The sequence below is a fragment of the Strigops habroptila genome, chromosome Z (assembly GCF_004027225.2).
Source record: "Strigops habroptila isolate Jane chromosome Z, bStrHab1.2.pri, whole genome shotgun sequence".
NCBI classification, from domain to species: domain Eukaryota; kingdom Metazoa; phylum Chordata; class Aves; order Psittaciformes; family Psittacidae; genus Strigops; species Strigops habroptila.
This window is the reverse complement of record NC_044302.2, coordinates 69,205,818-69,218,196: the sequence shown is the minus strand read 5'-3', so window position 1 is coordinate 69,218,196 and position 12,379 is coordinate 69,205,818. Positions and strand designations below refer to the sequence as shown.

General features: G+C 39.2%; 1 protein-coding gene across 23 annotated transcripts in view; it reads right to left on the bottom strand.

Moving 5' to 3' along the window:
• The window catches only part of MPDZ (multiple PDZ domain crumbs cell polarity complex component), a 111,570-nt gene that overhangs the window by 70,501 nt on the left and 28,690 nt on the right, over positions 1–12,379 (bottom strand). For all 23 annotated transcript variants that reach the window (XR_003995072.1, XM_030512217.1, XM_030512215.1 and 20 more), the window contains 7 exons: positions 10,632–10,827; positions 9,215–9,304; positions 7,363–7,442; positions 6,522–6,668; positions 5,102–5,269; positions 3,973–4,158; positions 1,019–1,228 (listed from right to left, as the gene is read on the bottom strand). Coding sequence is in view for 22 of the 23 variants with exons in the window: in XM_030512217.1 (XP_030368077.1) it covers positions 1,019–1,228; positions 3,973–4,158; positions 5,102–5,269; positions 6,522–6,668; positions 7,363–7,442; positions 9,215–9,304; positions 10,632–10,827 (1,077 nt within the window). In the remaining variant the exon portion in view is untranslated. The remainder of the gene's footprint in view (positions 1–1,018; positions 1,229–3,972; positions 4,159–5,101; positions 5,270–6,521; positions 6,669–7,362; positions 7,443–9,214; positions 9,305–10,631; positions 10,828–12,379) is intronic.

Below are 12,379 nucleotides of genomic sequence, written 5' to 3'. Positions count from 1 at the left end.
CTTGATGTTAGGTGTCTTCATCCAGTACTACAAAGAAGCCAGTGATTAAGTAACTGATAAGCATAATACATGAGTGCAAAAGCTGCATGTTTACAAACTGCTGGGAACAGAAACAAAACCCTCACGCAGTTTCTCTTTTAGAGTGACATCTTAAGTGTATGTCCTGGTTTCAGCTGCAACAGTTTTTTTTTTTCTCCTTCCCAGTACCTGGTGCAGTGCTGTGTTTTGCCTTTAGTCTGAGAACAATGCTGGTCACACACCAAAGTTTCAGTTGTTGCTCAGTAGCACTTACCCTGATCAAGGGTTTTTCAGCCTCTCATGCTCTGCCAGTGAGGAGGGGCACAAGAAGCTGGGAGGAAGCACAGACAGGACACCTGACCCAAAATAGCCAAAGGGGTATTCTGATAATGCCATTCTACTGATTTTAATTTAACACACTAGGAAGTACACTGTACACTGGCATCCTTACTGATACACTATCTCAGTAATCCTAGGTCTCCTTCAACCTCACTCTTCTAATTGTTACAGACTACCTTCTAATGTCAAGCCTGAATGTATTTATAGCTATATTAAAATAATCAGCTATACGAACTGAAGACTACTCACCATTGTTTAAACATAAAGCATGTAGTCTAAATACAAAAGCTACAAAGGAATAGGCAAATTCCAGGCAAACCACATACAAATGACTTTACATCACCATCTCACACATTCAGAGAATCCTGTAAAGTGTACAAAATTATGCCAGCCCTGAAAGACTGCTGGTTGAAAGATGCTTTGCTGTTTTCCCAGCTGCAAGATGGGTGTGCTAGGTCCTGCAATCACTGCGCTAGCCGTACACTACACAGGCCACTCCTACATGCAAGGAGATATAGGAATATGTTAAAGACAGCTTCTGGATGTTTTCAGCCACCCAGCTGTACTCCAAAGCACACAGAGTGTTTGCAGATGTCAGGATCATTATTTACCAGGTTAAATGATGAAAAGGAAAGTACCCATCCAATTCCCAAATTCTTACAGGCAGTGGTTTGGCAACTCCTATTTTAACTGTTCCTGTTGGGGCTCCTTTCAGCGCTTGTACTGCTTCCTCCAGGCTGCCATTTTCCAAGTTGATATCGTTGACAAACATAAGCCGATCTCCGGGAAGAAGTCTGCCATCTTGCTCAGCCACTCCCCCAGTAACTAATGAGCGAATCACAATTACAGTGTTTGCTGGATCAACAGGATCCTAATTAAATAAAAGAAAGAAAAACATTTCGTTTTATTTACACTTTCGTATCTTGAAAGTCTCATTTTTATGCTGAGCTTTTATTAACCCAACAAGGAAGTTGGAGTTCTGCTTCAGATGAACCCCCAGCAGGGAACATACCTACCCTGCTGTCCATACTGCCCACACGTTTAATACTTCCACCTATTTTTAACTCTTCAATGTAAAAATTATTTCTCCTTTCTAGGTGATGTCCCATAATGTATCTCCAGCATAAAATACTGCTAAATTGTGGAGTGATGTTTGCACAGCAATGAGTAATTACACCCCAAAAATTCAAATACTTCCTACTGCAATGAAAGTGTTGCAGACTTCATCCTCTCTTACACTCAGTGGTCTGGGAATACAGCTGGGCAGTGCAGACCAGGGCAAGTTAACACATGCACTCTGGTGGAACATGACATTTATTTTCAGTAACTCTTATACTCCATGGCACCCGATCTTGCTCAGCTGAGCAAGTACTTTCTAAGAGGCAAGTCCTTATGCATGCCTAATCAAACACTTTATGGGACACAGGAACATACCAATATAGCACTCTAATCAACAGGACACAACAAAGTGGTGTTTGCTTTTGAAAAAGAAAACTGCTTTGAAGCCCCCATCCTCCAGTGCACTGATTTTTATAAAAATGCTATCATCAAACAATAGTAACAGAAACATATGATTCTATAGTAACAATTATCAGAGGTGAACATATTTGCATCGTTCTTATAGAATTACTTCACAAGCAACATCATTACATGTTAATACTTCCAACACATGGTCATTCAATTGCGTACATGCACAGAAAAAAAACCAGAAATGTAATAATGGACCAGCTTTACTGATAACAAAAGAAAAGCAAACATCTACAAACTGGCATGCAGCTATAGTAAGTTTCTGTGCCAAAATGTACATCTGAAAGTATGGACATCACCAAAGCAGCACCCTAAATCACAGGAACTGGAGACTGCTGAAAGCTAGCGTGAGAGAGAAGCTCAGAGGGAGGGAGGGACACCAAGGAGATCTTTAACACTTCATGGCAGTTAATGCAGTAAGAAGAATGCCATGGAGCAATAAAACACTTCACAAACTAGCATTGATGGAGATAGTGCTTAAGCCTGAACACTGACATCTTCCTCACTATTTTAACAAGTATTTACACTGTCAGTTTAGATGACACATGACACATTTTTGGGTTAAAAAAAAAAAATCACCTCTGTAGTTTATGTGATAGTCTTCCCTGGGGTAAGAAATTATGTAGACTTTCCTAGAGGCCTGCTATTGTATAAAACACAAGGAATGTATAAGTATGAACATAACTGTCCTTTAATCACTGTTGACTGAAAATTAATTGAAAATCTGATTGAAACAGCAAAATAGAAAGATGAATCTCACTGTAATCTTATTTTTCACAGTCTCAGATGAAAGCAGAAACTTCAGTGACAAACTGAAATGTTTTAACCACATGTCAAAGAAGAGACCATAGGACAAATCACAAATATAACACCAAAAAAGGTAAGTTTCAGAAATCTGACAAGAGCTGTAGGATATGATCAAACTCACATTTGCAAAATATGTTCAACAAATTAAGGTAGTTCCCACAACCCTTCAGTATTACTATCCATAAACAAAATTCAGTAGACAAAAACCATTTGTGTCAACGCTTCAGAAGAGGCTGAAGCAAACATACACTTTACTTTGTGCTGATGTGGACCTCACATACTCAGGCTCAGCTATGGTGTCTCACTCCAGAGCATCTTGAGTAACACATTAAAGAGTAATCACTGTTTCATGAAACACATAATTGACTATGCCTTTATGCTTCAGATTATTGAACTACTCTGCTCTTCACTTTTATCCGTGTGCAAATACAAAATACTGTTGAGGCATAGATTAATTCTAAACCATGCTCTGAAGGCATAATTTTCACCTGGAAGTGACCTCCAGATGCAAATATACCCTTAGGAACTAGATCCAGGAGATACCTGAGAGGGGACCAGATCCTACAGCACCACCAAACAGCAAAAGCCTATGCTGACCACAAGAGAAATTACTTAAAAGTCAGAATAAAAATTATCCACTGTGACAACTGGGAACAGGAGGATCCTAACCAGGATCCTGGGATCGTGACCAAGTTGAAGCTGGGGACAAGCAACTGAGCTGTTCATTGGGATAACACCAAGAATCACAGCTTGAGATACTCAGGAATTCTGAAGTCAAACACAAAACAAATGGGGGCATTTAGGCATGTCGTGCACAGACAGCAGCTAAGCAAGGGATTTCAGAATCACAGTTCTGGATTTTAGTAAATCCTGCTTTAAGCACCTAAGTCCTTTATTGGATCTTGCCCTAAGGACCTCACTGCAGGTGGAAAATACATGAGTAAATGCCTGAATATTCTGACTACATCATTCATTGCCCCTGGGGCACTAGAAGATCAGCTTTCTGAAGACCCTACTATATATTAATGGATTATCTATTTTTTTGGACCAGAATTACCATTATCATCTGCAGTCTTAACACAGTAAGAAATATAAGTAATCTAGCTAGTAGGATATCAACAGTGCTAGATAGTACAGTGATACCAATAGTGATAACCATTTAGCTTTACTGTATTGCTTGGTTTCCATTAATGTTTACCCTTAAAATAAGTACATAGATCATACTGTAAGATCCAACAGGAAGTATTCTGGACTGCAAAGAGAAAGGAGTGCAAAAGTTACCTGGTAGTCCAATATGCTAAATCCAAGTCCTGTACTCCCTTTCTCCAGCTCAATGTGCTGTACTTCTGTTTCCCACATTGCCAAAGAAGAGCTTTGCACCTCTTCCATACTCTGACCCTCGTCAGCTATCTCCAAAGCTGTTCCCTCTGTGTCAGAAGAGCCAATGAATCCAAGTTCTACGTGAGCCTGAGAAAAAGTGAATGTTCACCAATAAAATACAAATCTTTGTGAGTCTGCATAGACAAAACTCTGTTCCCAATAAACAAGATAAAAACTAAGTGATGCATCTCTAAACACAGAGAAAGTACTCAGCAGAATTAACAAACAAGTTTGATAAACACAAAATTCACATGTCCTTGTAACAAAACAGTTATGCTACAAGTATATGAAAGTACGCACTAGAAAAAATATTTACAAAATGGAATTTCTGTCAAACTAAAACCTTCAGAAAACTTCATTAGTACATGTATTCAAATATATCGGAAATATCTACTATTATACAGTATGTCTAAAAATATGCCTTGCTCTAAATATAACAGCACTGACAGGAGTCAGAACATTTAAAAAAAGAAAACATACTCATACATACACATACGTATGTTCTTCACTTGCTTTCATAGAAAAGCATAGCAACTATAAACTGAATTTGGTGCCTTGCCCAGAACTCAGAATTAACTGTGTCTCTCTTCATAGAAATGTTATTGCTTTGTACACTATACTACAGGCCAATCTGACATGCCTAGTATGTCATGCTGCCCAGAGATCTGGACTTACAAGTGAGAGATGTGTTTCTGACAGTGAACGCACATACAGTTCTGCACTGCACAAACACCAGAAATTCAAAACCAGATTGAATATATTTGTATTCTAAAGAACACACAGTTCAGTTTGCTATACCCCCACAGCTCACCTGAACAACAGAAGCTAAGTACTTAGATAGACATAGATAGACCTGCATCTAGTATTTCTGCCCATGGCCTACCATGAATGACTGGTGGTCTGAAGTACAGCTGATGAACATAATTTGTCTCATTTGATTTATCTGGTTTCAAGTCTGATCCTGTACAAGCACCTGCTATTTTTCTCAAGGAAACAGTCATTCTCCCAATGATATTTTAAGACAAAATACCTTTTCTGTGAGCTGAACCTCAGATAGACTTAGACTCTCCAGTACTTCTGGATGAGTGATGGGGGAAGCTACCGGACGACAGCACACCATTGTCACCTTAATAGGCAGTTCTTTCAAGATACTGACCACATCCTTGTGGTTTTCTCCAAGCAAAGATATCTCATTCACCTGAATAAATAAAGAATACATAGTGTTTAGAAGTACACAGTGTTTAGAAGCACAATGAACAAAAATGAGTAAAGAAAAAAAAAAAATCCAACCCACTAATCACCTCATTTAAAAGAAAAAAGAAAACCAAAACCAAAAACCACAAGAAAAACCCATGCTAACAGACATTGTCAACCCTTAATTTCTACTCAATTTTGTGCTCAGAATTAGCACCAAGGTAAATTTTGAACTGAATGTATAGCCTCATAAACTACATGACACCACCCTACAAACACCCATACTGTGTCAATTCATTTTTCTTGTATTCATGTGAAACAAATTACTATTTTAATTCTAATAAAATTATTTTGAAAAGTAAACAGGTATTTAATCCTGTCCTGGTTTCAGCTGGGATAGAGTTAATGTTCTTCCTAGTAGCTGGTGCAGTGCTGTGTTTTGGCTTTAGTCTGAGAACAATGCTGATAACACACCAATGATTTAGTTGTTGCTCAGTAGCACTTACCCTGATCAAGGACTTTTCAGCCTCTCATGCTCTGCCAGTGAGGAGGGGCGCAAGAAGCCGGGAAGCAGCAGAGACAGGACACCTGACCCAAACTAGCCAAAGGGGTATTCCATACCACAGCACGTCATGCCCATGTATATAAACTGTGCTGTATATAAACTGGGGGGAGTTACCTGGAAGGGCAAATTGCTGCTTGGGTAGGGCTGGGTATTGGTCAGCAGGTGGTGAGCAGTTGTACTGTCATCACTGCTGTTTGCTGTTTTCGGTGTTTTTTAGTTCTCTCTCTCTTTTTGTGATTTTCCTTTTCATTATTATATTTTGATTATTAAACTGTTCTTACCTCAACCCATGGGTTTTACATTTTTTCCAATTCTTCTCCCCATTCCACTGAGGGGATGGGGAGTGAGGAAGCAGCTGTGTGGTACTCAGTTGCCAGCTGGGGTTAAACCATGACAAGTCCCCACACTGTGTAGGGATATTCCAATTAAATCTTAATGCTTCTGCTAGGTATACTGTTTTGGTGACTTTGAACTATCTGAAAAATCAGCTATCAGATGACAAATGCATGTAAGTGTATGCATTCACATAGATATGCATAAGCACATATGAAATGACTGCTGAAGCACTTCTGTTTACAGCTAGTAGGCAGTTAGGTATGCTACATTCCCAAAGTCGTAACTTGTGAGACGCAAGTGACTGCTCAAAAACCTTACTGAACGCAGACAAAGATACAGTAGTACTTTTTCTTACTTCCAGCAGCTCATCTCCACTGAACAGCTTGCCACTTCGTCCAACTGGCCCCTCCGGTAAGACAGATCTGATGAAATGATGTCCTACTGTAGCCTCAAGGCTTATCCCTAACCCACTGCTTTCACTAAATTTGTTAACTACAGCCACCTAAAAAAAGATTGAGAAATTGTTACTTTTGACATATTTACAACCATACCTGTTACCTTCTGTTTCAACTTACATAAAACGAGGTGAATATTCCAGAAATGAGAAACCAGAAATATTGTCACGTGTAATGGGGACAGTCAGGAAACTTTGATCTCGTGTCATAAACAAGTGATAATTGTATATGACAACGATATATCTAAAAATGTATACATTTGCAGAGACTACAGTTCTGGCATATAATTTTGAAGTGAAGTCCTAAACTCAGATACTGCTTTTCAATTGTATCTATAGTAAATGTCCTATGTGTTATTTAAATCACTACATTAAGCATTTTATTCAATATGCAGAATGGGTAGGACATTTCAGCTTTGGTTAATAAAGGGAGCTTTAAAATTCACCTTAAATATTATTTTTTTCTTTAATACACATTCATCCTCTTGAAGCTAAGAAGTCTGTGAACCAATACTCATAGAAACAGTAACCTAAGAAGCCTGTAATTTTGCTAAAATCAATAAAGAAAAAATCTTCTCTGTATTAAAAATTAATAATCAAAATAAAATCAACAGATTAAGGAGCATATGTATGATTTTTATAAATAAAGGAACAAATATGATACAAACATATTTCTATGTTAGCAACATAATAAGTGGATAGATCAAAAGGCATTTAATAATAGTGATCAAAGTTTACCTACCACTATTTCATAATTCGTACCCATAATTCTCTGCCACTTTGCCTTTGTAGCTCCTTCTTCTGTAGTAGTTAGCTGGAAATCTAAAAGTTATGTCTGAGATTACTGTGACAAAAAATAAAATATTCTGTCTATCCATGTAACTGATAAAGTATGTGAACCATGCAAGACTACACAACCATTCCCACGATGCCAGAGCTCTCCTAAATATGACTAAAAACTTCACATGTTTTTTCTTACCAGGTTTCGGTTCGTCACAGGAAAAACTTGCAAGATAGCATTAGATCCCAAAACTAACTATTTCGAAAGACATGAAGTTCAGTCAAAAGGTTTAGTATGCATGGCTGGGAAGAAAGGACATGTATTTAAACTAGCCTCAATGTTTAGTGAATTTAATTCAGCTTTACAAGATAATGGCCACAAAGAACATGAAGAAGTTACATGCGTGCCCCAGGCACCTGTTAAACCAGGCTGTATGCAGGCTGATCAGACTGATACAGGGGAATGGGTGAAATACTTACATATGGGATACTGCATACTGATCCTTTTGGAAGACTCTGCATTTCGCAGAGTATCCAAGGAAAGTTTTCAAAAAAAATCTGGAGGTTTTGTATTGTATTTTCAAAACTATAAGCACAACTGTGAAAGATTTTTTTGAAACTCTAGGCCCTAGAGGGCAGTGAGAGAATGCAAGTCCTAGCTTTTTTTTTTTTTTTTTTGATAGATTCCCATACTTGCACATAAACCATGAGAAATAATTCTAATAGCTAAAGAGCAGCAATAAAATTGGAAGGCAAGCGGGGGAGAAAAGTAATGATGCTGTGAAAAATACAAGGACAGGCTAGGCAGCAAGCTGCAGCAACTCTTAACTTGGTTGAAAGTTTATCTGCAGGCTGAAAAAAAAAACAGAGAAATACTTTCCTCCTGCTCATTTTCCCCTCATTCACAGTGTTTAGATTCTAGGGCAGGGAACAATAAAAAGCTGTATTTAGATACAATATCTAGCAAACACAGCACATTTAACAAGACACTACATATGACAGGCTGAGGGAGTTGGGCTTGCTCATCTTGAAGAAGAGAAGGCTCAGGAGAGACCTCATAGGAGCCTTCCAGGACCTAACGGGGCTGACAAGAAATCTGGAGAGGGACTTTTTACAAGGATGTGTAGTGACAGGATAAGGTGGAATGGCTTTAAACAGAACGAGGATACATCTAGATTAGACATTAGAAATAAATTCTTTACTATGAGGGTAGTGAGCCACTGGCACAGGTTGCCCAGAGACCTGTGGCTGCCCCATCCCTGGCAGTGTTCAAGTTCAGGCTGGACTGGGCTTTGAGCAACCTGGTCTAGTAGAAGGTGTCCTGGCCCGTGCCAGGGGAGTTGGAACCAGATGATCTTTAAGGTCGCTTACAACTCTAACCATTCTATGATTCTATGACTCTAAATGCATGCAAACTAAGGAATCTGTGAAAAGGAAGATTTATCAGAAGAGGCATGAGTCCTGGAACTGCAGATGGGCAGCTGCAGGCTGTTGGAAAGATAAGGCATGTTGGTGATGAGGAGGGAAAAAGGTTAATACACAACTAGACTAAAAAGAGTAGAAGTTCAAAACTAGACTATACAGGGGGCTGAGCATGTAGCAAAAGCAGACTGCTTCTTGTGACATTTTTGACACATACAGTAGTCAATGATCTTATGGCACTTATGTATATGCACACATGTATGACTACTTTCACTTTCTAGATGTACCTCACCTACAGCACAAATAAGATGGAAAGGCACACAAAACACCTGATCTTTGTGTAAACACACCCACATGTGTCTTCACAGAAAAAATATTAAAACGTTGAGAACCTTTTTCCTGTTGTTTCACGTCCTCCCCAGTATTTGCCGCACCGGCACTGCATGGCAGGGATGGGGTTCCCAGTTCTGTTTCACTGTTATCTGGAAAAAAGGGAAGAAACCTTTTCAGTTATTTTATGTGTTGTAATATTCATCAAGCGCACAGGCACGCCTCAGGGCACGGACTCTCCCACTGTATTTCAGAGCATCCATGTTTGGCAAATGGAATCTGGCATGAGGGGCCCAGAAAAAAATGCCACATCTTAAAGACACTGTGTCATCTGTCAATGCTTTGCCTTCTCCAATGGATTTTTTAATGAAGCAAGAAAAAAAGTGCAACTATCAGTAGCTGCATCCCTATGATTATAAGGAAAGTACAGGAAAATACATAAATATAACATTCTTTAGCACTCCAGTATTACCTCCCCTCCCCCCCCCCCCCCTTTCCTTTGTGCAATTCAGGAAGCTGACACTGAAAAATGAAAATACTACAGACTTGGACATACGTATAGCTGACAGACTTTTCACTTGTAGAAAGCCTCTCCTACCACAGTGTGTTCTGTTAGGTACATTGCTGGCTGTCAGCTGTCTTGAACACTTCTAGGCTGGAGAAACAGCACTTTCTGAGCATTTCCTCTGTAATTTTTGCTAAAGGTGGGAATGAGAGGATGCCCTACAGATAACATACTACTGGGTCTTTTAAAATATTGTGCAAAATGAGGATTATGCCTCAGTCTACAAATTGTCATATATTTCTGCTGACATCAACCTATATGTAACACAAGTAGTTGAAAAAAATCTGTGCATCCAGCCTCTGTGCAGATATTCTGTTCAAATACTGACTTTAAAGGTCTGGCACATACACTTCAACATGTGCACAGTTTAAAATTAGGCTTCACTAATCTCAGTGGCAGCAAATTAATATTGGTCATTACCTTCTGAACTTTGTACATATAAAATAGCTAATGCTGTATCAGATTATTAATAACCTCTAGATGTAGGCCAATCCTCTCATACCTTGAGCTTGTGACACTGACACGACAGCGAAAGGAACTCAGACTTGCTTTTGCTCATTGTGGAAGGTATCTCTTTGCTTGCTCTTGAATGCAGCTCTCGCCTTTGAGCACAAATAAAACACCCACTGCCTTCTCACCATTTGAAGATTTGCAGGATCAAAGTCTTGAAGCAGTTCAGCCAGAAATGCAATGCAGTGCAGAGATTTCACTGCTCACTTTGAAAATGTAGCAAATAATACCACTGTGTCTAAAAGATTAATGAAACCATAGTAGACCGAATTCTCCCCTCACATACAACAGCTCTGCCATCAGTAACAGCGACCCAGAATGAATCTGGCCCATTTTATTTCCAGTTTGCAATTGAGAAGAAAAGTGTTTCAAGACAACTTTAAAGCAAAGCCAGTTTTAATTACCTTTGGCTGTGCTACTATCCCTTGTTTGGAACAGTAAGTCCTTTTCAACAGCAGCACTGAAGTCCTCCTGGGGCTGAATATGATTTTCCTGCTTAAACCCTCTTCTGATCAAAGTGAGCCGAACCGTTTGTCCTGTGTGCCGCAAAACGTCAACTGCTTGCTGGTTAGTAAAACCCTGAAGATTTGTTCCATCCACCTGCAGGATTAAGCAGCTTTTCAACCCACAACATGACCCAGGGAAAAAAAAATATCATGTCCAGAGGAAAATAATATGGTGAGCTCTCAGCGTCTGTTAGCCTGAGCACAAAGCAAGCGGAGGGACAAGAACAAAAACCTGGATGACTTAAAACACTGGATACAGCAAGCACTTTCACTGGACTACCCCACAGCTAGGTCACAACTAGTACCACAGCAAAGTGGGCAGAAGTTCTTTGGGTGCTCACCACAGTGGGGCCAGGCACTGGGAAGTGGGAGAGGATGAAGCACACGCTGTACAGGGCACATCGTGCAGCCTGCCTACTTGACGCTTTCAGCCATCCCCACCTCCAAGGAGAAAATACTGGGTGAATAAACCAACACAGCCATGGCTGGGAGAGCTGGGGAGGGGAGAGTGAGGGAAGACACATCCACCTACTGTGGCAGGAAAAACTAGAGAGCACAGACATTCCCAGGCCAAGTAATCTCAGACACAGTGAAACCTGAACACTGTGAAGTCCAATTTCCTAATGAAACACTGCCCCAGCCAACCAGATGTAATCTCTGTTATCTCTGGTCCATAATTTTAATACTTTAAAGACAAGATTTTAGCCTCTTCTGTTTGAAGCTACCATATTATCTCTAAATTTATCTTTTTTTTCCCTGAAACTCAAGACTTAGGCATTGCTTGATTTCATCCCGGTATCCCTAATACACGCCACTTTTTTTCTCCTTCTCCATGCAAACTTCGTTATCCTGTTCTTTCTCTGTCTCACCCCCCCCGCCCAGTGCCTTCAATTTCTGAAATACTTCTAATACATTTCTTGACTCCTGTAGTTGTTTCAGCATATCGATAAAACATACATATTCTGTTCCTTTAATTCCTTCTGCATGGAGAATGACTTCCTTTGGACCCCTAATCATTTTGTTGCCCTTCTCTGAACTTCTTCTAACTCTGGTGCTCTTCTAAATATTAAGTAATTAAAAATGGGGTTATTTATATACCTCCACACTTAAGCAAACCATATTTTAAAAGTATTTATTATTCTTTTGTCTGAGGTCACTCAAATCTTTTTCTCCTTCTGCATCTGCAGTAGGAAGAAGAAATCAAAATTTGGAACACAATTTTAACCATTTGTACTCAGCATTTAAATCCTTATAAAAGCCATATATACTTTCACATACAAAAATGCAGGCAAATTTGTACTTGGAGAGAGACTATAAGTTGTTCTTAGTGCTGCCTTTGCATAAATCCAAGGACAGATCTATGACAGCCACGAAAATGTGGTTCCTGCATTCATGACTTGATTTTCACCACACAACTAACATTTTATGCATGAAAATATTTTCTTCTCTGAAAATATTTCTCTAAAACTTTAATGACATACTTTTAAAAATAATTTTGAAAACAATTGCTTAATTTGAACTAAACTTTTGAAACTTTGCCTTTACTAGGCAGTCTCAAAGCTCTTACTGATAAGATGCACACATACAATACAGATTTTTTTTTTAAGAAACATGAGTTTCACATGGGTAGCATAATGTGATCAAGT